Raw genomic sequence first — 27,194 nt, forward strand, 5'->3', positions numbered from 1 at the left:
TGGTGAGGAAGCTCAGAGCAGTTTCTATCCTCAACTTGCTTTTCCAGAAAATTTATTTGTATCATTGAGCAATCATTTTGATGAAAACCCTGCAATTTATTTTGCCTTCCAAAGCAGTGACATCAGCACTCCCTAGGCAGGAAGGATCCAGAGACTCAGAAGAGTTATCACCTAGCCACAGACACAGCCAGGTTTTGGTCACCCAGTGGGCTTTTCACACCTGATTCAACCACAAGGGCCTTGGCCACCTTTTATGATGGTGCTCAGACCCATGTCTAATCACCTACTACCCACAACCACCAACAGTAGTAGTGCTTCTCCCTTCATTTCACAAATATTCTGAGAAACAAAATACATAGCAAAAATAATATAAAATATTATTTAGTCATGCAAAAATGAGATAGCTCCAAAAGATATCCAAGAGGATAAATACCCTTTTTAGACTATCACCTAAACATTAATGGGTACCACTGACTTGCTCAGATAACTGTTCAATTCTTCTTTGTGGTCCCTTGCAGGTTTTCTACTTCTGGTTTTGTGACATGAGGAGGAAAGGATTAGTTAAGCCCAAGAGAGTCAGAACTGGCATTACAAAGCAATAATATGAATGGGCTGGCCCAGTTTCAGCTTTTCAAACAGTCCTATATTCCTAGAGACATCCTAAGGTCATAAGCATTATACGAGTCTTCTGTTTGTTGTATGCACCCAGAACGTTTTCATATGGCAGGAATTTAATACTTGCATTCTGAGGCGTTTCCATTCACTGGTGCTCCATGCATCCCTCCTGTATTTTCTCACTTTTCATTCCTGCACGTCCCTTCGTGGATTTGCAGCACTCTTCCACAGATATGTAAAAACAAGTTATTTCATCTCTAACATAATGCTGATCTGCTTATCACCCACACTTCTGACAGGGAAATCATGGAGGCACAGAAGACTAGCACATTAAGGGATGAAAGAGAAGCATTTAGAAGAACTTAACACAAGAAAAGGGGACAGAAAAAGACAAGGTTAGACCTAGACATGATATGAACAGAATGAATACACCCACAGGGCATAGAGGATGCAAACAGTAGGTGGTCTTTAAAGCTCTCATCTTCATTCCCAGTAAAGTAGAGGCGGCAGCTGGAGAATGCAGGAAGCCTACAGATAACCTCACCACCATTACCTTCGCTGTTAGTGTGTCCCACCACCAGACTCTGGAATTCAGCTTGCACACCTACTGGCCATTTACCACTGAACAACATGTCCCACCTTCCTTCTCCCTGAGCTCACAGCTGCAAGATCCCAATCCCTTCATGCCAGCCTCGGTGTTCATCTGACCTGGGCCAATGATATAGCAATTTAGGGATCTAAACTGGCAGAAAAAGCTTCACTTTTAATCTTCCTCACATCTGGTAGCAGTTTGGTTCTCTGAACTGGTTCCCCAAGGATGAGAGGGGCACCCAAGAGAAGGAGCCGCCACCACTATGGTGCAAGAGGCTGGAGTAGCACCAGCACTCCCAGCAGCCACCAGCCTGGCCACGAGCAGAGCCTCAGCACGAAACTGCGCCCTCGTTTAAGCACGAGACCCTGTTTTCTAACAGTATCACATTCATTACCTTAGAGAGCACCTTCTGAATGAGGATACGCTACATTTTTGAGTGATCAGTCAAACCCAAACAATCAATTACACCTTTTGTCAAAACTGTTTACGCTTTCACACTGTGCTGCAGTCATTAAGAACGAACACTGAGCAGGACTGGTTATTTATCCTCCTCCTCTTGCCCTGAAAGGGAATTAATCTTAAACTTTCCGTTTAATGATCTCAATAAAGGCTCACTGTAAATGACAGCAGGCTGCACTGAGAAATATTTAAAAACAGAAGGGCCTCTGAATGACAGAGTTTAGCAACACACAACTGTTCCTCCACATGCACGCCAAGGGAAGCCAAACCTCTGTGGAAGGCGAGGTTAAAAATGTGCTGCGTGCCACTCCAGTGCTACAGAAAACATGCTGTAATTAGCAACCTCTAGAGATTTATTCAAGCTGAGAAAGATAAAAGTGAAAGCAGTGATTCAAAAGCAATTCTTAAAACTGCTGGCCGACCCACTTAACATTCTCTCAGCGTCTACACAGAAAATGCAATTCTTCTGTCAAAGAAAGGTAATTAATGAACCTGCCCTAGCCATCCATCGCCCCTCTCAGGATGCTGGCCACCAGCGTGCTCCAGCCTGCACAGTGAGGTGGGAGACAGTGCTGCAGCCCCACATGGGCGTCAGTCACACACAGCACTCTCACAGCAAGGAAGAGCAGAGCATATCAGATGTATCATTAAAACATGGTCCAGGGTGGGACACATCCCTTGGCTTGGCCTGGCTATGGTCTGTGGTCCTCAGATCCAAATCCCTCCCTCTCACTGCCCCGTACCACCATGACCTTTCCATGTGCACCACAACCAGCAATACATTTTGTCAGAGCAGAATAAACCAGAATGTTTCAAATTCTGGTCTGGATGATTTTCATCGATATGCAGGGGGCACATGGGGCTTGGTCGCATGGCGATCTCCTCCCCACCGCCATATTTAGCAGACTTAATCGGTGATGCTTGCCTAGGTGGGGTGTTTATCTTATTCCCTTCCCCTATGGAGGAAAAAGAGAGTCTGCTTTTACGTACTTTAAGAATTTTTTAATCCCATTTTAAAACTGATTTAATTTTTATCATTATTTTCCCATCATTCTCACTGCTCCCCTCCACGGATCACCTTCCACTGAGCAAAGCTGACAGTTCCCCACAGCAGCAAGCCACATTGACGGCCATCATCTCATTCATATGCACACTCAGAGCACTACAAATCTGCTCAAATATCATTCCTCCCCCGGGGCAATGTTTTTTTCCCCAGAATATCTACATTGCTAGCTGCAAAAATTTCTCTTTCTAATTAACTTACAGGTTCCAAATATCACCAGCTGGAACCACAGCGCAAAGCCTGGGCACTGAACATAGGGGCACCCAGCTGAAGGATGAAGGTCTTTGCTATCCTTTCTTTGCTTTGGTGCTTTTTTTTTGTTTTCCCTTTCATTTAAGAGCCAGCAAGTTGAAAACTACTGAACCCTTTATCGACACATGAATGGACAACGAATAACCCACGAACTGAATGGATTGAAACTATGCACAGAACCCTTAACTGATATTTTTGCTGGCCGTGTCACATCACGTTATATTTCTGACGTGTCATGCTTATGCCTGAGTCACAGTGCATCCTGATGGAAGAACAAAGCACAGTGAGATGCAACAGGACATACCGGTGAGGTCAAAAACCCCATCTGACTGTTGATTGACTGCCCACCACTAATTTGGATTTAGTTAATTCCTTCTAAAAGACAAGAACAAAGTTCAGAGAAGGTTAAAGGGCACATGCAGAGTTTAATAATCTATTAAGAGAATAACCTGCCATATATGACTATGCAATAAACTGAGAGAATTTGCCAGAAACACTTCACTCTGCAAACATTATTTACAGCAAATCTTGATTCATTACACTCTCTGCATACAGAGAGAAGGGCAGTGTTTCTCTAACAAGAAGGCTCCAAGACGTGAGCTGAGTAGTTCTAAGGTAAAAAACAAACCCTAAGCAGCAGCCAAATGAGAAAATTAAGTTTATCATGTTTTCAAGTTTTGTTGATGAAAACTTTTTACTGTAGGGGCTGAATTCAGGCAGGCTGCGAAAGAAAACCTGCCGTCTAACAACAGCAGGGAAACAAAGAAGTCATTTTAACCTTAAAGCCTTAAAAACCATAAAGATCAACTCATTAAACAATCTCTGCCTTTCAACTTCTGCTTTTCAATGGATAGTTTTTGCTTTTATTGGATTTTTTTTATTTAATGCAGCCAACAAGGCTGATCTTCATTTTTATTTAAAACCGAAGGCAATTATCAGACAGACGTGGTGCTGACCCTGAGAAGAAAGTCCCCAGACTTCAACTCTTCTGCCCATGCCTGATGTACAGGCAAAGGTTTATTCCTTCCACTGCTTCTGCATTAACACAAAAGAGATGTGCTGCACTGGCAGCCTCACCATCCTCCTGGAGAGAGAACTGGGACTCTGGGATCCTAAATCAGTCTCATGCAGAAGCTTGAAAAGAACAGGTTTGCATTCCTTACAGCAGTGAGGGAGACCCTGATGTTGAGGATGGTGTGATTTGTCATGATGATCTGAACCTAGCACCACTTCAAGAAATAAACTAGTTACTGTCTTTTAAGGCCATTCATACTTTGCCCAAATAAGGCTTCAAGAAAGTTACAACTGAAGTTCTTTTGGCTTGGAATACTGTTTTTGCTGCCTAAATAAGCCCACAGAAGACTTAACCAGTAAAAGAATGACACCAGCAAAGTTCTCCTTGTGTTATACCAATATGTGCATACTTTGGACCAGGACAGCAACATCGTGAATGAATGAAACAAGGTACAGCATTAAAAAATCTCCATTTTCCTACAGTAACAGAAGGCTCAGTAGGTGCTCCTGCAAAAACAGTCATGCTGTCATAGTATCTTACTACCATGGGTATGCAGAGAGAAGCAGTTGGTAAAGAACTTATGGGAGCATGACAGGAAAAAAAAAAGGGTGACTGACAAATCCCAAGACAGCCACAATCATGCTCTTCAGACCAGTTATATGGTAATACAAGAAAATCAGAAGCAAAGCAAAGGGAAACCAAATTTTGCTCAACCTACTCTAGAACCATCCCTTGGTTTTGATGAAATTTTTCTGTGACTGGGAAGACTTTTTTAGAAAACAACTTGTGTGCAGCATTTCGGCATCAAAAATATGCAATGCAGCTTCAAAAGCACACTAAAGTTCAGAATCCCTTCAGGTTTCCTTGCCTTGCACCTGTTACCTTGATGCATCCAAAAATCATTCTAGAAAACACTGGCTGTGTATAAAAGCACGTCCCAGAACTGTCTACTTGTAGCTAATATTCCCTTCAATCCTGCTACAGATTTTTCATTTGGAGTAGTACAGTCCTTGTATTATATTAGGTGGACCACTGGCAGCTATGTTCCTCCATCTAGCAGTCCCTGGGACTGCTGCAATCCCATGCAGCACCTCACAGCATCACAACTGTGATTCAAAAGCATAAAGCAAAACCACCTGATTGCCTCTCCCCCTGAAGTAAATCTTGCCCTTGAGACAACTCCCATGAGAAGGATTGTTCTGCTATAGGATCTTGCAGACCACAGAAAATCAGTGGGTTGACACATGAAATGGAGGGGTTTCATTTTTGCGAGATGTGCTTTTTAAATGTATTTATCCTAGTCCATGTGACTGAAACAGGAAGATGTATCAGGGTGACACTAGAAAAATCCTTAAATTTGCAAATTTTGGCACCAAGTTTTCATAAACCCTCTCCCCATCCTCAGGAACTATATAACAGGCACTCGGGCAGCAGATTTATAGCCTCCTATTGAAGCCCTCCAGCCATCCATCTAAAGAATCAATTCCTGCTCCTTCCAAAGAGCAATGCAACCAAAGACTGCCCAAACACACCTCTTTGAAAACACAATCACAAACTCAGAGCATACAGAAGGTACCCTCACCATTAACATAGTTATGAAATTGGGAAGCTGCATCAATTTTAAGCAACATATTTTGCCTCCGTTCATGCTGTTCTGAAACAACACAAGGACTGTGAGATGATTTTCTTACTGAGTAGCACCATACTTGGAGTAATACATTACTGGTGGGACTCCCCTGATGATGTATTACACTAATGCATCATTAGGATGATGTTTCACACTGATGATATATTGCAGTGCAACATAATGAGAGCAATAGCTCACTGGGTGCATAATCCTGCCAGGAGCTGTGTGCCTGCAGCTCTCCGACTTCATTTGTAGTTCAGGGTGTCCAGAAGCTTAGATGGATTAGATCCTCAGATACACACATCTTAAAGGATGGCAAGAGTCACAAAAATGCCAGCATACAGGTGGGTGCAGTTAATTACAGGCTTCAATGTACAGTATGCTAATATCAAGATGTACTTTGGCATCGCATTTTAACACCTGTGCAAAGCATCTTCTTCAAACGAAGAAGTGGCTGTAAGCAGAGCTGCTGAAGCTCCTTATTCTTATGCTTCCCTGCAGTAGCCATCATAGCAGACTCTGGGTGCTTACAGCCTGATAAAAATACCTAGTTTACATTTTCCATGCCAGATGTCTGTTAGAAGGAGGAGGAAGACTGGGGAAAGGGAGTGGTTGCTTGTTTTTAATCAATAAATTCAGTGAAAGCAGTTCTGTTCAGCTATTTTTATGACCCAGACTAAGAAAAAAAATAGGTAGTTTTGCCAACAATGAAAGATTCTGGTGACCTTTTTTCTGACCTTTTTTAACAAACAGAGCTATTTGATCTGTATGAAATTCCAAGAAGACCTTTGCAGTACAGTCAGTGTCACTGACAAGAAGGCAACATTTTAAGATTTGTGAACTCTTCACCATGAAATCATATATAATGTTCAAAAAGAGGGCAAACTGGTAAATAAACAAGGAAGGAACAAGCCAATTTGAATAATAAAAGAACTTCTTCAGTCTCTCACAGAAACATTAACATTTACAATTGAACCACAACTTCATTATTTATTTAGTTTTTGCTTCAATACCTTTGGGGTTCTCGAATAAGTCTAAATGTGCACGCACACACTCACAAACATAACATGGATCCTGCATGCAATTTCCATCTTTCTGTATTTGTTTAGTTCTGTAAAACACAACAGTATTTTAGACAACCAGCTAATGCGCTCTGCACCTTCATCTTCAGGTTCTCCAAAATGGATAGACCAGACTCCTCTCCAGGGAACATCAGCCTCTGTGGTCACAGATTTTAAAAACGTAGCTTTCATACCTTTCTTCTGACATCTATAATTGAGAAACCACAGGGTAACTTGTGAACTGGAAAAGAGTATAGACACCTCAACTAGCTAAATGATGAGTTAATATCTCTTTCTTTCCCTTTTTTTACCCCCTCCTGTGTAGCCTTTCAGATTGCCTGAGCTATAGGGCTCTGCCCTGTAGATGCTATCTCTAGCCAGTAGAACAGGGGTTGGAAATACACAACAAAGAGCTGATCTTTCCAAGATCTGTCTGCACCAGAAAAAGTAAAAAAAAACCCAAAACAAAACAAAAAATACTCAACACCCAAATCCACCCAAACAAAAACCAAACAACCCCCCTTACACCCCCTACACTTTTAGGGGACCACTTCTGATCAGCCCTCCAGCACATCCTGCAATAAATTAAATTCTAAGAAGGTAATGCCAGCTGGCACAAACCCCACTTCGTAGTTTGCGGCATACTGTCCCCAAGCTTGGGGATGGCAATGAAAACTCACCTCTTAAACAGGCTACAAGATAACAATCCAAAAAAAAAAGACCAGAATGACTTCATGTATTTCCCCCACCAGTAGCCCATGCAAGGGCCAACCACGTCCTGGCCATAAATTCTCTGGCACGAGAGCATTATACCAAAGGAAAGGAATGCCTTTCCATCTGTGTATTTCCCCTCAGGCACTCACTTGATAATGAAACCAGTTAAGGTCTTTGGATTCACAATGTTATTATAGTCAGATAATATTTTGTTTGCAGCCGAGCCTGAAGAACTCCTAAGTAGTGCAGTACAGGCACCATACACCTGTTAAGTCACGGTGTTCCTTCTCTAAGTGGACAAATCTGTTTTAGCCATCTCCCGAGATTTTCCCCTCACAGTTAATTACAAAGCGATGACTGTACTCATTTCCTGATCTTAGAGGGAATCTATAACAAATGTCTGCCACGGGTGAAGGCTGTTCCCTCCGTCCCTCAGAAACACCAGCAATCCTTCTAGCAGCCCTGGCTGCCCTCCTTCAACCTTTTCCCCCAGTCATCCCAGACCTTCTGCTGCAACACAAACACTGCACAGAAAATTATAACCTTTCACTAGGAAAGAAACTACATGGGCTGACTGAGACCAACATTTTCTAAAATAATTGAACAATGCACCTCCTGAACACAAAAATACTGGCACAGGCGCCCAGACCAAGGTCCTTCTGCAAAGACCTACAGTGAACACCGAGATGGACAGACCCAATCCTGTCAGTGATGTTCACACAGAGAGCCATCCAGCAAGGCAGCAGGATTTTATTCAATTCCTACACAGGCATACACAACTACAAAGATGAACACATCATTCCCAACAACTTGGGGAGCAATTTTGTTTAAAGTGATTAACAGGTTCACAAAAAAATTTGCCCCTTGTTGGATTTGAAACTCATTGGAGCCACTTTCACCCTGTGACATCTATTCTAGTATACAATTTTGGTCCAAAGTATTGTTGTGTCTTGTAAAATCCCAGATATTCTGAAATCAGGTCAGGCACAATAAGCATTCTGGGGAAAAAATAAGGGAAAAGTAGTCCATCCTAAGAAGAAGTGATACTTCATTGTGACAGCAACCTTTCTTCATGCTCCTCCTAGCAGGCTGATGTCTGATCCTGGACACAAATCCTTGGAAATAGGTCTCTCTGACCTTAGAGACATACGTTAGGTCAATGGTTCCCAACTTTCCGGACCAATAGCCAATTGAAAAGGATCAGCATTTTTTGCAAATCGTCACACACGCTTACCATCAACCTTGCAATTGGAAGCTCGAAGGTGATGTGACTCAGTAGCGTGGCTCCAATGCCTTCTTCATTACCCTTGTGGGATGACCAGTGCTCAGCAAACACAGGTGAAGAGCACCCCTTGGCTGGAGTCATCTCAGAGAAACTTAGAAATGGAATTTGTTCACTGGCTCCCACGTTTTCACAAGTTGTTTCAAACCATATCCCAGGAGCCAGCTCTTGTATCATCATCCAGGCATGAGCCCTATCACAGACTGTGGTCCCCCTTTTCTTGGGTGCCAAGAACCAGCCTAACCTTCTAAGAAACCACTTCTGAATCCCTCTAACTGCAAACGCATCTCACTGAAGATGCCACCCTTCCACTTTGAGGATAAATACAAAGCAATTCCTTCAGCAAGGAAGGAGGGAGAAGAAACATTTTCTGTAATTAAATGTATGGAATTAAAGCACAGAAGCACCCAAACACCACGTAAATCAATTAAATAAAACCAGACACAATCAGACAACTTGCAGGGACAAAAAAGTAAAGAAAAACATTGAAGGAAGGGCTCCTGGGTGATGGGCAGATGGACTCTGACTTGCATCTCAGGTAAGGAAAGGGACTTCGGGCATTGGATTCCTTCTGGGATATAGCTCCAGTTTGCCAGCCTCAAACAACAGATCTGATCCCAAAATTACTCTTTTCCTCCAAAGAGAAGAAATCTGCTAGACACCAAAATGTGCTCAGTACCTCTGATGAGAAAGGAGAGGCACCAGCTCCAGAGTCCTTGCAGCTGTTGGAGAGCAGCTTTAACAATTTTATTAACACCCTCTGAAACACTATTACTTCCCCCCCCCCGCCCAAAAAGAGACAACGTTTACCAAACAGGGCCGCACACTCATTATCACTTCATTGCTTTCTTACTGGAACTATAACTGTGGAGTATTCTGGGCAGTCAAAGAAATTTCATGGGTGCAGAACTGATTAAAAAATGGATTACCAAACAACATCTCAGGAGAAAAAAAATGCACATATCTCACTCTGGGTTTAGTGTTAATGCTCTTCCTTTGCACACTTCATTAGGTTTTTTAATTCCGGGTTGTTCATTGTATAAAATTCTCAGCACTATTAGAAACCCCTGGCACTCACGCAGAGTGCTTCAGAATGATGACAAAGGTTTGGCAGAAACCCCATTTGAACCGCCCACGTCAGTGACTCTCCATAACCTTGCACTAGTGTTGGACTGCCTCAATTAGGCTTCGCTTTAGCTATGGAAGGTTCCAGCTTCATCTTGGACAAGAAGGTAAAAAATTCTTTGGTTATTAAAAGAAGTGAAATGGGGAATATATCCGAAACAATACTTTGGTACTCATGGAATAAAACTGGGCATCTTCTGTGACTTGTGCTATATGCTTTAATTCACTTTCCCAAATAATTTACAATGATTCTCATTTTTTACTACAAGTAAATACCATTACCTATTTAAAAATCAAAGCTATTGCAACATGTTTTCATCGAGTTTGTGTGAGTAATTACATATTAAAATGGCAAACATCCCTTCCAATAATACCCTGGCAGAGCTCACTTCTTCTGCAAGTAATAAAAGTGAAAGAGAGCAAACTGTGCTTCAAGATGTTTGGCTGCTCTGCCATGAGGCAGCTGATGCATTCCAAATGTCTGTCAGGTCACTTTGCAACACCAACTACTGCTAATCAATAGTGAAATCTTTCTCTCTCTGGCTTAAATATATTTCTGGTTTCGTTAAACAGAAGAAAATTGCAAATTAGTTGCCACACCATGCAGCTTGGAGAAACACACTATCATCCTGACTGGGTAAGCATTCAGACGATGCAGTTAAATTACAATACTTAATCGACTGTCGATCATGCACATAGGTTTTGTGAAATGCACTGCAGTGTCTTATTGCTGGTCTTCACAAGAGCCAGGTCAGCCTCCACAGGCTGTCTTGTTTCTAAGCATCCAAGCATTTTTTTTTTAAAGCCCCAAACTCAGCTTTCCCTTTCTAGGATGCGAACCTTTCTTCACCTCCTTCACTTGGCCCAGAAGTCATGTCCTTTTCTCTTACTCTTCATATATCTTCCTTTTTTTGATTCCAAGCTACTTGGAACAGAGATCATATCCGTCTTTGTTTGAAGACTCTATAGCAGTCTGCATGTTGCAATGGTACCATAAATAAAAAGTAATAAAAATGTTAGGAAAGTCTTTAGAAAAGTACACGTTATTTTTACTATTACTCATGCTGTTGCTATTTAAGAAACAATACCAGGAAGATCTAGGACTTGAGGGGGACTTATAACAATTTCTGTAAGAATACACTTTTGAAACTATGATGTTACTGACAGCAAAGCATTTTGCAAGGTGTACAGGTTCTCCTGCTGCTTTTTTGAGTGCTTCTAACAGATGTTCAATTTCAAGTGGTCTGCAGATACCAGTAGGCTGATGGTTGTGCAGGAATAGGAGCAGCAGATGTGCCCTGCATTATGTTTTGCTATTCCCTTTATGAATCGACATGTCACCCTGTGGGTTTATAGCCAGTTAATTTTGTAATGACATCACTATTTCTGTACTTTTAATGATCCTCGCAGGATTTAATTTCTCAAATAACAGAACTCTTGATCCTGGAATTGCTATGCGAAAGTAATATATAATAAACAGATCTCTTTACATGATACAATTCCACTTCCCACCAAATGCCTTTGCTGATAGCTTTTAGGTAGTGCTGGTATGCACGTGGATTCTTCCAAAGACCGCAGATTTACAATGTGGACTCGTTTCAGGGCTCTAGAAGAACGCCTGTGCATTCCTCTACAGGATCATTACCCTCGAACAAGTATCACTCAGTGGCCGGAAGGAATGAGGATAAGAAGGGAATAAGGATAGAAAGAATGGGGACTTTCTTTGGCTCTGCTGTAGAAGGGTAGGTATTTCCCCTGTCAGATGCTGTGTTCCATGGTGGTCACGCCACCCAACTGAAATCAGGGTGCACAGGAAATTGCGTTGTATTTTCCACTGACAGGGACTGATTGTGAGGAGAGCACTCCAGCTTTTGGTTTGGATGCTTGCAATCCTAAAAAGGAGCCAAGTTTTTTCTCCCTCAAATACAGTTGCAGAGGTTGTTAGAGCACAGAGGTTTTTGGGCAGAACCTCTGGTAACAGCTGCAGGCTGCACAGAGCAGCCATAGGACACCTTTCTTCCCTGGAGTATTCAGTACTGGTAAATAACGTCTTTCTTCTTATTTTTAAATACAGAGAGGAAAAAGTGATGCTATTACAGCTGTATTTAAAGGATTTTTGGCATTTCCTTCATTGAAACTAACTTTTAGGTATTAAAAAAAATTGAGTGGAAAAAACATCACGGGTTGTAAAAGTTTCTAGTTAGGTATGTGGTGTTATGAAGCCTTAAAATACACCTGAAAACATTTAACTTTCAGAAATGAGAAGTGCATAAGCATACACTTTGCCCCCCCATGTTATCTCAGAAATTATATTCCCCACATTACTGCAAATATCAAAATACATCTTTAGTAAAAGACAGCTTTGAAAAGCATCTTAGGTCTTAAATTTAAGGAGAGAGTGCTATCTGCTCTTACTGATTTAGCTGAGAGATCAAGGCCTTAATTTCTAAGAATCAACTACATAATTTTTGCACACATACAGGAAAAAATGATCTCCAGTTGTGACCACAGGCAGAGTCTTCACAGGGCTCACTGTGGTCATGCTGGGGTCTGAATCCACCCCTAGAAAGGATGAGGAAATCCATCCTAAAAGGATGAGGTACGTGTTCTTCTGAGTTTTCCACAGTATTTCTGGGGTTTTTTCTGCCCATCTTAATTTCTTGCAGTTCATATTTCTTTAAAAAAGTTGATTATCAGCCTTAGTCCAAGTCTTAGATTGAAACATACAAAGCTCAGAAAAGCTAATGCTGAGGTTAAATCAAATTTGACTGGCCTTCAACACTGAAAAACATCAAAGACAAAGCTCTGCCTGGAGGTCCACACCTATTAAGTGCATTAATTACCTGACTTCCATCTTAACTGAAGCTGTAAGCAAGTGTGTTGTCTAGTGGCCCATGGATATCTCAGAGTGCTCTGAAAGCAGAAGTGCGTTCCCCAGAGACATGGCACATCACAAGCCTCCAGACCCACCTCTCCTCTTCTGCTCTAGCCTCCCAAGAAATCCTGAACCAAACTCTTCCACTACCTGAACTCAGCATTTCTGCCCCAGATGCTCCCAGCAACCATGACTTTCAGCCCCTCTCCCAAATACCTCGAACTACAGGATGAAAATCATGCTCAAAAACCTCTTGCTCCTCTGGCATAACTGAAGTACTTACACCTGTGAAGTATGTTTTTGGAGGCACCTAAACATCCTTGGGGGCTTTCCTGAGAAGTAAGGACCAGCATAAAACTGCAGAGCTAAGCCAAGGGTGCATTGCCTTTGTCCAGCCTTCCCCAATATGGAGGCATGGCCACACAAGGACTTCCAGTGCATCTCCAGCACTTCCCCTCCTTCAAAACCTGAACTCCTGGCCAAAACACACACCTTGCTACCAATACACTTTCCCTGACTCAGACCATGAAGAATCAAACACACAGGGAAGGTGCTGGGCATGTTGCTCACTGCACAGCCTCAGGGTACTCAGATACAGCCATCAGGAGCTCAGCAGCCCAACCCAGGTGACACCCACTATATTTAGGGTATGACTACTTTCTAAAAATGCATTATCTAGACAAAACAGTTGAGTATCTTAGGGATGCAGGTTCTGGTTTTCCGAATATTTCTGATATTTACTCTGACATTTCCTCTGAGTGCGTGTGGTGTTTTGAAAGGAAAAGAGTTTTCTGTTGCTTAAGGCCAGTTCTTCCTGTTTGTTAGTTTATACCAAACCTAAGTTTTGATATGAATAAAACTGTTGCTTTAAGTCTGATTTCAAACATGTGGTAAAGGCAAATCTAACAATTTTATGAGATATAGTTACTTTTGTAGAGGGTGAGTCTGCCCTGGGGAATTTTCCCTGACTAGATTTATCACAAGTTTTTTGAACCAGATAATTTTGTTTGATAGCACATCTGGCAGCATCATAAAATCTTGACGTCCCAAGCTATTACACAGGAATTACTTTTGTAAATCATTTATGAATATTACTGATGTAGGCCTATTCTGGGCAGTAAGAAAGGAAATGGAGTGCTGAAGGACAAAGGAAGGGAAAAAGGATTCCCTGCCCTTTTGGGGCTCATCAGATAGGGTGGGTATTTATCATTTTAAATGGGAAACATGTTGTCATTGATACAGCTGAAAAGTCCACATAACACAATTTGCTCCCCATATTCCCTAAACAGGCAAAAGGGGAAGATATTGTACCAGAGGAAAACCATACACTGATCTCTCGTGAAGAAAATCTGTCCCTGTCCTAATCTTAAATAAGACTTCCCAATTAAACACTACATATTGCTAAAACCATAATAAACACAAACTAACAACTCACATAGACTAAAGAAGGAAAATCTTACCAAGGCCAGCACTGAAGCAAAACAAAAAGCCCATTTTAGATCACACACAAAAAAAGGTATTTACAAAATCCCCCCCAATCCACACAGTGACCTGCACAGCAACATGACTGAATGGAAACTCTCCACATAGTTAAAATGACATGATTAGATGCTAAACATACCACTTCAGACAGAAAGCTGGAAAATCAAAAGCTTATGTTTACTTTTAGTATCATAAATTATCACAGTATTAGCAATTTCAGAAGATTGCAGCTATTGACTTGTATTGTAAACACATTGAAATAACTTTGGGTGCTGCCACCTTGCCAAACCCCAAAGCCTGGCATTACATTCCTTTTGAACATATAGTGGGTGCTTCATCTGTGATGGATGATCCGACACCAAACACACCATCACCGGGTGGAGGGGCGGCAGAGGAGTCACCCCGAATGAGCCAACAGTGGGGGATTAGAACAAGCCCTTCACTCTTCATTCCTGATGTCCCCAATACTGGGAGCTACTGGGTTTTATTTTTGTTGAGCCAGAGCAGAGGAAAAGGTCATTTGCAATATTCCACGGAAACATATTTCCAGCCTTAAGTAACAAGGCATTTTGTTGGGGAATTTCCTTGCTTTGGGGCCCATAAAGAGGGAAGGAGCAATTCTCTGACAGCTCCTATTTGGCTTCAAACGCCAGGCTCCTTCAGACTATGGCATGCACCGAGCCATTATGGAGCACATGCCAGTATTGCACCACACACTTTCCCCGCCAGAGAAGAAAATTTCTAAATTTGGCTTCCTCCCAGGAAGCAAATTCCTGTCCATACACACCCAGATTGATTTCTCACAGATGAGCATGCTGCCCACTAAAATCTAATGTGCACTGCATCCACAGGGTGCTGAGGACCCACCTCGGCAGGGCAGTGGTGTGGCAGGAATTGCCAGCTGCACCAAGTAGAGAGGAGCTCCTGGTTTATTTGAAAGTGGCAATACTGAAAAAAAAGCTCTAGCATGAAAAAGCAAGTTTAAATTTTCGGTAGTTTCAAATCCACTAAAATCTGAAGATGACAATGTAACACAGTTTTAATAATCGGAGTGTGGATGGTTTCAAGCTGCACAAAGAGCTCCACCAGGAAAAAATCCACAACATGACAAAAAGGAAGAAATGAAAAGAAATGGTGGTTTCCAGGGTCACAAATGGTATCTGCAGAGGATCATCTGGACATTGCTCCTCAGACTTGCCAGCGTGAGGCAACATTGGCTGGGGCTAAGAAATCTGAGATTCATGTTCTGTTTATCCCCCTCCTCCTGAATGCAAACACATGTTCTGTCTTTCCAATAAAGATGGACAACACATGCACCAAGTAGGTACATTGAAAGTCATCTGCTAATTGCAGATACATGTAAATGACCACACAGCAAGCTTTCCCAGGGAGACAAGACTGGGAAAATGGAGACAGCTACACTAAGATTAGAACGTATGAAAAAAACTCAACAACAAAATCAAACAAGGTTGATTCATGTATTTTTTCCTAATTCAGTATAACTATTATACTACTTTAGACAATTCCAGAAAGCCAAAGAGTGATGAGGGTTGGGTTTTTTTTTCAGTCCATTACAGATAGCACTTGCCTCAGTAACTATGCCAATGGAAGAAAATCCATCATATACTAACCATACTCCAATCTCCAACAGGAATATTCCCCATTTTGTGAAGTAAAGTGAGATGTGGGAGTTCTTGACCTTCTAAGTAATTAAGGGAAACAGAGACATTCTTGTTTTTATTAGAGACACACTAAACTATTTGAAAATAATTTGAATAGCTGGAGAATTAGTGTATTTGCCTGCTCATGAGTAGTGCAGATAGTTTAGAGTTCTCTTGGGGGCAACACATCGTAATGAATATCTGCTATTCATATTTAATGCAATCTGCCGAAGAGTGCTTTTGGGAGGACTTTCTGTGTCAATATAATGATTAACAACAGGACTGGAAAAGTAAATGAATTCCTGCAACGGGTGGGGCTGGCAAAAATATCTTTCAGTACTATACCAGTTACACTGGATTTAACCGTACTTTTTTAATGACACCACTGGAAAATCCATTTCCCGGGGGGTGGGGGGGGGGGAACGGTGTGGAAAGCAAGCAATCTTTAAGATGAAGTTCAAGTAGTAAATAATTGCATTAATGGAAGGAAAAACAATTCCAGCAAAAAACAATGCCCAAAACAACAATCTGCCTGTCTTGAGCATGTCTGAAACGCCTGATATGTAATACTGGCTACTAAATAAAATAATTAGCATTTACATAGCACAACCCAGAAATAATGTTGTAGGTACTTCTTTGTCTGCCTCTTTGAGTTCCTCAGTTGATTTTACTTTCCATACATTTTCTCATATTTCGAAGACTTACATAAAACAGAACATGAAGTCCTTTATTCTTTACAATACACTTTTAAAACACCCCAGACAGAAAAGAATGGAAAAGCTTGGCTAAAATACAAGTAACCTTAATATGGAATTTTGTCCATGGCATCCCAACAGTCCTCTAAATAACACACTCAGATTACTTTTTTCCAAGCAATCTGGATGAAGCAACCTTACTAAGTTTATATAAATTCCAGGACATGCTTGTATCAGACTGACTGCTCTTCCCTGTCCCCTTACCAAGCTACTCCTATTCCTCCCTTGCAATAAATGGAAGGGAGGACATCAAGGATTCAAAGGCTCATGTTGGCAGCCTGAGGACCAAGATGTGGGGCAGGGGTCAGAGGTAGAATATAGGATTGCTCCCATCGAATGCCATAGGCTACACAAATCACCTCATTCAAGCAGATGCTCAGTCCAAGCAGAAAGGGAACAATTGCCAAACAAAGTGTTTTATTATTTAGTGACTCCCACTGTGATTATTGTCCAGACCCTTTTTTAATTTGATCTAGGATACACTCAGGGATTCCTTTCATCACAGCATTAGCTCAGATTAAGCTTTTTCCTCCAGCTCACACCAACTGGCTTTGTTATGTAGCGGTCTCTACCCATGTTAAACTAATTCTGTAAATCTCATTCTGCTGAAGTGATGTTACAGGAACCAGCCTTGCAAAGATACTCTACAAACAAGCAGCAGGACTTCATCTTCCCCATGCTGAGATTTGCCTGTGAAACTGCAACATCGCTGTGTGCCTTGCAGTTCCATCAGCCATAACATAAAGGCAGCACTTTCCTCACCAGTTTTCAACTCCCTGGATATACTACAGTAATCTGTACAGCTTTTACATACCTTCCTTCTCAAATTTCAGGTGGTGATTCACTTGGTTAGGGGTGTTTCTTGTAGTTTGGGGGTTTTCTAAGACTTAATTTTTATAACTAATCTTTTTCTATAAATTAAAATGTGCTGTTACAGCCACAACAGATGTTTTATAAAGAAGGTAAACTCTTCTAAAGCTGGTATCCTCATGTTGTGACAGCTGCCTCACTGATCTCTGGCAGCAGCATTAGGTCTCATGATGGCCAGATGAGTCCTGGCCCTTCTTCCAGGGCTGATGGAGAGCAATGTCACTCAGATACCAGAATTGCCTGTGTGACCACTACTCACCTGAACCTAAGGTGTTTTTACTTTAATAAAATGTCAAGTAATGATATTTGCCCGTATTTACTTACTCCTTCCCCAAATATTTCACAAGTGTTCCCTTATTTTCCTATTGCAAACATGTCTCTGCAGGACTTTTGCCCATTTCCCATAGCTGCTCCCAGTCTGGCAAAGAACTGAACTCTCTTGGTCTACAACAGACTGGTGCATGACCCAAAAAGCACAAGAATGTCCCCAGTTTTGCCTTCTCTCACCATTTCTAAGTGAGCTAAGCAGTAATCTCCTGAAACCGTCTCTGCTGTGTAGAAGAAATTCCTCATTCATTAATGTGGCCAGGGAAGCCTGCACGCCACCTGATCTCAGGAGTGAAGATGTCTGCTCTGTGCTCCACGGGGTAATACAGCTGTAGGTAAATCAATCGGACTTCACAAAAGTAACGATCTTCTTGACCGTGGTCTCGTTCGGTGCTAATGCATCGTTCACATACCCATAAAAGTGTGTTTTTTCATCTTCTGACCTCTCTAGCACTGCGACCAGACCTCCAATTATTAAGTATTTTGCACTATGTATCTCAGTATAAAAACAGAAGCCGAGTCACAGGTCACAGAGGCAACAGCATTATTAACATCAATGAAACTAAATCACTCCATCCTGAGCGTTTATGGTAAGCCCCTTGTGCTCATACAATTCATGTGTCTAAGATGTACTGTTGTCTGTTTAATGGGACTGGAGATACCTACCCCAACTGTAGATTAAGATAACTTAATGCAACTTGATATAAGGCTATTCTGCCATCATTAAAAGTTTAAAACCAAAACAGAACAAAATAACACAAGACACTAATACAAAAGCTCAAATGGCGCTAACTTTGAACAAAAGCTGTAGAATGGCATTGTTTTAAAAAGATTAAAGAGATCTTTATAACCTTCCTGTTATGTAAAATCATTTCTATTGGATTCTACACGCATGAAAAGAATCTGGAAGATAAATAGTACAATAGCTTTAAGCATGTAAAGAGCACTGGTTTGGCCAAACTTTAATTTTTTCAGGTCTTTGCAAGAGAGTTCTACATTATTCCATCACACAGTATAAATTCTAACTTTAATAGAGCCAATCAATCATACTGACTTTGGCCTATGGGTGGCTTCATTGTGAAAACAAACAAATAAACAAACAAAATCTACAATGAAGAACAGAACCCTGAAATACAACCTAAAGCTCAACCTGCATGCTTCCAAGAACTTGTCTCTATAAATCCAGTGATAGAAACCTTAAGCTCCAGAATCAGAAGTCCACAGACAGAGTGTTGACACCACAGGTATGAAAACAAAGTAGTACAAACCAGAAGAGTCAACCTGCAGTGGACTGTGTCTTAAAAGAAATTCTCATTCAAGTCATCCTCCGTCCTATCTTGCCAACTTTAGCTGGTATTTGCAAACACTATTGCCCTGAGCTATGCACAACAGCTGCCAGGCTTTTGTGCTCAGCCAGAGAGCCAGTGCTGCAAAGCACCTCAACAAAAATACTGACCTGAAAATGCTGGGACCAGGGCATAAAGACACAAACCCCAAGATTCAGAAGTAGCCACTTATTTTGCATATTGACAGAAATTCATACTAAGCACTACTTTTCTGAGAGGCTGAGCACTGACTGGTTTATTAATCATTAATAATGCATCAGCAACACAGTCTTAACTCCACAGGAATAATTCATAGAAAAGAAAAACTCTGCATTGCTGCGCCATATAATTTTGATATTTACCAATGTATGCCTCAGAAAACATTCCCACTTACTAATAAAACTATTTCTTCAACAGGTGCGTATTCCTGAAGTAGTGCAGGATAAATTCAGAATGGTAACCTGATAATCAACCAGGATAATTTCTGACAGGACTGGAAAATTGAAGTTACTTGTAGACCTTCTGGCTGTTTTGTTTTTCATCTCCAGTAAAGATAAACACCCTGCAATAGAACAGGGCAAATAAATACCTGACCCAATTATACTTCTTCACATGTGTGACTGGATGAAAACTGTCCACACAAATGGAAAACAAACAAACAAACAAATAAAGAAACAAAACCCCCACCAGTATATGGTCTTGAATACTTCAAGACTGCCCAGCATTCCAGTATGTGTACGTGAGACGTGAAGCCACAATTAGTATCAAGCAGCACAAAACATACAACTTAACTCTTCAGAAGTATTGTCTTCACTGTGATTTCCCATTTAAGTTCGGAGCTGAACCTTTGTGAGATTTCTGTTGAAAGATGTATCAGGGACAAGCCTCCTTTTCCTTTAGTAGAAAGTGCATTGTTCCACACATGTGCTGTTCAGTCAAGACTTCTCATATCCAACAGCCACAGTAATGTATTTAGACAAGCACCTTCAACAACAAACTGATCTGCAAAGCTGTATACATCTGGGTTTCCTGGGTGATAAATACATTAGTCACCCACTGCAAAGACCTCCAGAGAGGTATCATGTCTAAGTGATCCCACTTAAAAAGTTTATACCTGGGACAGCTTTGTTTGGAGCCACTTAAACATACATAAAACTAAGACCAAGCAGAAAGCATGCTTGTCATAAGGCAATGAAAAAGCCTTGCCCAGCTAATATCCTCAGCAGTGCCGCATGTAGAACTGTCCCAGTTTCAGCTGGGAGAATTAATTTTCTTCCTAGAAGCAGGTAGAGAGCTGTGGGTTTGGAATTGAGTATGAGAATAATGTTGATAGCAACAACTAAAGCATCACTGTGTTAAGTAGTGTTTACTGTAAGTCAAGGGCTTTTTAGTTTTCCATGCTCTGCCACTGAGGAGGTGCACAAGGAGCTGGGAGGGAGCACAGCCAGGACAGCTGACCCGAACTGGCCCAAGGGATATTCCATGAGGTAAAGTGCCATCCCCAGTATATAAACTGGGGGGAGTTGGCCAGGAGCTGCCAATGGCTGCTCATGGACTGGCTGGGCATCTGTCAGCAGGTGGTGAGCAACTGCAGTGAGCATCTCTTGTCTCTCCTGGGTTTTACTTCTCTCTCTCTTTTTGTTGTCTCCCTTTCCATTACAATTATTCTTATATTTTATTTCAATTATTAACTTGTTCTTATCTCAAACCATGGGTTTTACCTTTTTCCCCCCCTGATACTCTTCCTCATCCCACTGTGGGGGAAAGGGGATGTGAGCAAGCAGCTGTGCGATAGTTGGTTGCTATCTGGGGTTAAACCACAACAGAAACTCAACCACAGACTCCAGGGCTCATTCTGCAGCCACAGGTAGCTCACAGCTACCAGCTGTCCTCTGGGCTGCTCTTCAGAAGCTGCACAGGAAGAAAGCAGTTACTTATGGAAGAAAACTAAAGCAGTATTAATAACTGTGCAGCTTAAGAGAATTCTATACTGAGGAATCATTGCCATTCACGAATACAAAAAGGTCAATTTTTCTTTAAAAGCAACATTGGATTCTGCAGCTAATACAATAATGCAGGATATACCAAAATGCATCGCAGGTTTTTGTCACTCTTGGTTTCAATAGCTTTGGTAAGCCATACAGTTGCCTGTTTATTTTCACAAAAACAAGAAGAAGTGAAAATGGTATTTCAAAACAAATGCATGCTCTTTGCCCAAGTAAAATACATCATAGATGAACAACTGCAATTACTCTTGGTATAATTTCAGAATGAACACGATCGGTCTCTATTAGAGGAGAGCTGGCCAATAAAAGGTATTAATACCAAGCACTTACTTGCAGGTGATGGGGTGCTGCATCCACTAGTTGGTGGGTGACTCTGGAGTCCATGGAGGGAAGGTAGTGACAGTCCACCAATGACGGGAGGAAAAAGTAAGGGATATGGTGCTGCTGGATAGTGAGTCATACGTCCATTCACGGCCGGTACCGGACATGTGCGGCTACTGGTTGTCATGTTAACACCTCACAGTGGACAAATGTTATGTTGCATCACTCCAGGCCAGACAATTAAATACCTCAAACTGTGAATGACGAGGGCCGTCAAGCCTGAAAGTACAGCTTGAGCTGGATTGTGTGATGATGAAAAGGTAATTCACTAGATCAGGTCCATCCTATATTTCATCACTGCTTCCTACTGTTCTCCCTCCTAGGACATTCTTGCTCTGGAGACCGTGGGTAGAAAGACTTCTTACTCTGGTATCAGGGTGCAGTTCAGTTGCTTATGCAAATGTTTCTCTGGAAGCACAGTTGCTCTGTACAGATGTGTACTGTGAAAGTCTGGGGGAAGAAAACAATATACTGATTATAATATACATATTTTTTTAAACATGCACATAGAAAAAGCTTTTTTCCCGCTGTAACTTTTGTTAAGTTACCATTTATTTATCAGTATCCCATGAGATTGAACACCCATTAAGTTGATTTCCCTGCACAATCTGCTACCCCAAAAGCAATTTCTGGTGTGACGTAGTCATGTTGTGAAAACTTCCAGATTTAAAACCAACGTATCAATAATTACCTGAAATATTGATGCTGGGGGAGGAAAAAAAAATCAACTCCTAAAAAATTTCCATGTATGTAAAAGCTTTCAGTGTCCCCCTAAAAGCTACAAAACAAATGGCACTGAGGAGGCTCTCAACTTCCCTCATTGCCATGGCTCAGGCAGGGCACTGAGGCATGTGTCTGAGGATGATCTTGGGTTGGACTGTTAAAGCAGTAATTGGTTTAACAATGACTGTTTTTACAAAGAATAGTTAGTTTATCTTATTATCACTTAGGAGACACCTTACTCATCGTTCTCTCTTTTTTTTCTTTTTTTGAGAGGTAGGGGGAACTGCCCAAACAAAGAAGCACCTACTATTTCATAATCTGGGTGAGTAACATGACTCAATACACTGCTCCTGTGCTGTGCTAGGGAACTTGCTTGTTCTCATGACCACCATCTTCAAAGTCATCCAGAGCTACACACACCTTCCTCAGTGTTTCACCCAAATGGCTGCCACCTTTCAAGGGGTCCTCATTTTCTCAGGCTCTGTACTGAAAGCCCCAGGCTGAGAACAGGACGCGTCTTGTGATACTCTCACCCATGAAATTTGCTCCTGCCATAGCAGTTCAAGTCTGCATATGGCTGGAGCATATAGCAAATAGCATCTGCATATAGCAAATGGCTGGTGGTCTCTGAATCAACCTGCTGGGGCAACACCAGTAAGTGCTACTGGTGTCTTAGAGATACTGTACTGGGAAGGCTGCAACCGCTCTGTATTGCAAACACTGCTCCTGTGTACTCATGCAGTACTCCAAGCAACAGCCGGTGAGTGCTGCAGCTGAGCATCACCCTGCACGAAGAGTTTACTCATCTCCTCCAACACATGCTGTAAAAGAAAGACAGTGGGAGCCACAGAGCAAACTCAGCCACCCAAGAGTAAGGCAATCCATGGCTGCCTAAAGCTTTGTTTTCTGAAACAATGTACTACACTCTTGCATCTGCCACAGTCAGTGATCACTAACCACATCCACCACTATACAGCACTTTTATCTGTAATTCTTTGAAATTATAGCCTGAAACCAAAGGCAAGAGGATTTTTGGGTGGGAAAATAAAGGAGCAGTGAAATGATGTGTCAAGGTCACAAAGCAAAACTGATGCCAGAGGAGGAAAACTGTGACAACGCAACACTGACTATCACCACTGCTACTCAGTGCACCAGTTGTCAGTAAGAATTCAAATGAGCAAGGAGGAAAAAGAAAAAACCCAATTCAGATGCATATGTTTGCCTGTCAGAGAGCAGCAGAGTGTTTCTGCTCTGTGTGGAATACCAGCAAAGGTTACCAGCTGTGCATGTTTTCAGACAGCAGCTTCTGCCGAGTGCAGCCTGCTTGGGTATAACTGAAATGTAGCTTGTAAGTATTTGATAACTGTGTAAATTATGCACAAAATGCCTTAATGCTAGTGGAAGCAAACGTATGCAGAGATGAGGCTGTAAGAAGGGGACATAGCAAGCTAAGGCATAGCTGCTGGTCAAGCTGAGCTCAAGGACCTGCCTGGAGACCAGCAAAACCAGGCAGACCTTGGGAGGCAGCCCCAGCCGCTAAAATACATCGACAACACAAAATGAGATGAACCATCGCTGGTGCCTGTTTTACCCAGCTAAGGCTTTACGAAGCTTAAGAGACAAGGAAAGTCAAGTATCAAAGGAACACGCAAAATTCTATAAAGCAATTCCATAGAAGCCGGCAAAAATACTACACTTTTAAGTGTTTGCAAAAAAAAGAACAGGAGAGGGATGCTAATGAATACCAGCCCTAAAAACGTGTGCATTAAATTAAACACAGAACAAGGTCATCTATTTTTAAGTGATGTAGGGCTTTGGAAACAAAATTCATCTTATAAAACTATCAAATACCTTCAATTATATTCCTATTAGCCAGAAAAATGCAGAGCTCATCATAACTTCAAAACGTTCCCAGAACAACATCAGATCTATTTGCATATTTAAGTGAAAAGTATTCAGAAAAAAAGCAACTCCTTCAGGACAGAGAGGAAAAAAGGCACTCAGGAAAACTGCTTGGTCACTTCTTCATTACTGAAGGAACATGATCTGTGATGAAGCTGGTGATGACAGAACACAGCAGTGTTATACCTCCTCAGTATCAAATACATATATTTACAGTGCCCAAAATAGGTTATAATCCTATAGTTTTGCATGCTTATAATTTTACGTGAGATATAGTTATAAACTGAAATTACTACATGAAAGTAAGTTTTTCTTGCCTTACTCAAAAATCACCTTCCTTTCACCACTCACGGCCAGAAATTTCCTGCAGATAGCTGTGCTGGAGATAAGCCTTCAGAACTCGCTCCTCTTCAGAGTTCTTCAGAAATTTACTTTCTATAGGCATGATACTCTAAACAGTGTATCATTTGACTCCAAGTAGCGTCCCTTGGGAGCACCAGGTTGTTCACACGGCTGAACATTTATGCGATGGTCAAGGAGCAAACTGTAGGCAGACGTCTACGTATCAGCAACTCCAGCTTCTTGTAAAGGAACAAATGCCACTCGTATTCTGTGGTTATCAAGGGACTTCAAGTCACCAGCTCTGGTAACAGAGATTACAGACCCATCACTTTCATCACTGCACAGCAGAGGACATCCCAAAGTAGAAACTGCTGCAGGACAGGAAACCCAACAATCAGTTGTTCCCATTCACACTAGTTCCATGAAACAACTCCCAGGATCCATTTCACTTTCACCAGACAGACACATTCATGTCCCTGAACTCACTGATGAGAACCTAGCACTGGACATCAGCCACAGATGTCTAGGCTGCATGTGATTCCAAGGTGAAAACATCTCTTTTGCCTAACTAAACCTGTACCATAGCTCAAAACACTGTACGGATGTCAGTTTTGTGAAGGAGATTTTCCTTTGTTGTCACTTGCCATGGTAAATACCCCACAGCTGACAAGCTTACCCTAAATGGGTCAGGAAGAGCCAGCTACCACAGCTGAGGACTTACCAAGAAGGAACAAGCTAAACTGACTGCAGAGTCACCTGGATGGTAGATGACCACCCATTCATGTGATGCAAGAGCACAGATTTCTGCCCTGGAGGCAGAAGGCAAAATTCTCAAAAAATGGCTGTCATAAGGCACTTCAGAGCATCTCCTCAGCATACGATGAAAATCCTCTTCCATAGACCTCTCCTTAGTGACTGTTCATGAGTACAAGGCCCTTAGAACAAGCAGTATGGAAAAGGATCATACAGAAAAGTTCCTTTGAAGGTTCACCAAGAGATGATCACACTATGCACTACTCTGCATTGAACAGCAGCCAATGACTCTTCTTTGACAGAACATATGCCTCCTCCTCTTTGGTTTTTACAGGCCTTTTATTGACTTGACTTCAGTGATAAAGCAGATGGCCACAGGGGAAGGAGGTTACAGTAGCTCTAGTGCAGAGCAGAATATTTATCAGCTGCAGTTAATGCAGCAGGTGTATCTGTCTCTTCTGCATTTCTTCTCAGTGTTTGCACAGCTGAGAAGAAATTTAAAACTACAAATTTTCACATATAAGCTCCAAATTTTACTGGATAAACAGTAACCCAACTTTCCTTATTGTCTCTTAATTTCCTATGCATTTTGCACAGGCTCGACTACAGAAAATAGCTTTGCTCTTCAGACATCCGTCAGTTCTCCTAAAATATATTAAATGTATTGAGCCTCATTCATTATATTGCTGTTTAGCTTCCATTTGGTAACAATATTTGGTATTACTGTAACATAACTCATCCTTCTGAATTTTTCACTTGTATAAGATTTATTTGAATTCCTAAAATCCCTTTGCTTTATAGGTGACTTTGATGCACATCAACAGCTGGACAGGCAAGAAGCCAAGGCAGGAGGCTTGGCCAATTGTTCTGTGTCAGTAGGAAGGTTACACTCTGTCCTCCCTTTTACCAACAACACCCCAATTCCACATTCCTCTTCTTCCCCTCTCACTATCCATAGCAGGGAATTAAGTTGTCAGTATCGCAAGTAAAGCAGAATTTTTGCTTTTTTTTTCTTCCCTCACTTCTGAAAAGGTCAGTGGGGAGTTCTGCCCTACGTATGGCAATGTTTGAAATTCAGCAGTCATTTTAAGATATCCAAGATGTAGCACCCAGAAAACCTCTAAGCTGAATCTGCCATCCCTACACCCTTCTGCCATAGCAAACTGCTGTTGCTCTTCCTTTACAACTGGGGGAGGAAACCAGGAATGCAGGAGAGGCATCCCAACACGAGGACACGTTCTGCAGAGAGCCGGGCGCTTGGGAATTTGCTTCTCCAAGCCCTCGGTCTGCAGCATTGCTGCCCCCGAAGTTTCCAGGGTCACAGAGGAAGTCTCTTCTAAGTTCATTTCCCATTTTCCTGCCAATGCCAAACCCCCCGCCCCTCCCTTAAATCTTAGGCTAAAACAGGAACCTCTGGACTGGGAGGGCAGCCTGGACAGTAAGACAGGAGAGGCAAGTTGCTCTTCTCAGAGACACAAAAACAATTTCAGAGAAATTTTGCATATAAAACCTTTCAACAATATATTACATGTTTTTCCCAAGGGACAGAGCCGGTGGAGTTCTTATTTATTAGGTGGCTTCAAGACACATTCTAATGCTGTTTTCAAAACAAGTCAAGTTTTGAGAACCCTTACTGTATTTAATGTATAGTTTGTATTGAAATCCCTGATTATGCATATGCTTTCTATTATGCTGGCTGATGGTGTTGCATTCAGCGGTACTGAATAATTCAGCAGATTTAGCACGACTCAAGTGTAAATCAGTCAGATCCAGTAACACGATAACCACACTGCCTTTAAACTCTTAAAAATGCATGGAAACTTTTATTTCATAAAGAGGCGTACTGTGTTCTGCACCAGTTCTCACTGACTGTGAGATGTTGCATTTTTGTTTTCATGGCTATCCAACAAGATTTAATTAAACAATAAACTAGTTACCGTGGCAGAAGTAAAAAAAAAAAAAAAAAAAAAAAAAGAAGCCTTTGGAG

General features: G+C 41.6%; 1 protein-coding gene across 10 annotated transcripts in view; it reads right to left on the reverse strand.

Annotated features, from left to right (window-relative positions):
• The window catches only part of RARB (retinoic acid receptor beta), a 323,260-nt gene that overhangs the window by 171,368 nt on the left and 124,698 nt on the right, over positions 1–27,194 (reverse strand). For all 10 annotated transcript variants that reach the window (XM_032107895.1, XM_032107886.1, XM_032107923.1 and 7 more), the window contains one exon: positions 21,437–21,937. In XM_032107895.1, coding sequence (XP_031963786.1) covers positions 21,437–21,614 — 178 coding nt within the window. In that variant the 5' untranslated portion in view covers positions 21,615–21,937. The remainder of the gene's footprint in view (positions 1–21,436; positions 21,938–27,194) is intronic.

The sequence above is a fragment of the Corvus moneduloides genome, chromosome 1 (assembly GCF_009650955.1).
Source record: "Corvus moneduloides isolate bCorMon1 chromosome 1, bCorMon1.pri, whole genome shotgun sequence".
NCBI lineage: Eukaryota > Metazoa > Chordata > Aves > Passeriformes > Corvidae > Corvus > Corvus moneduloides.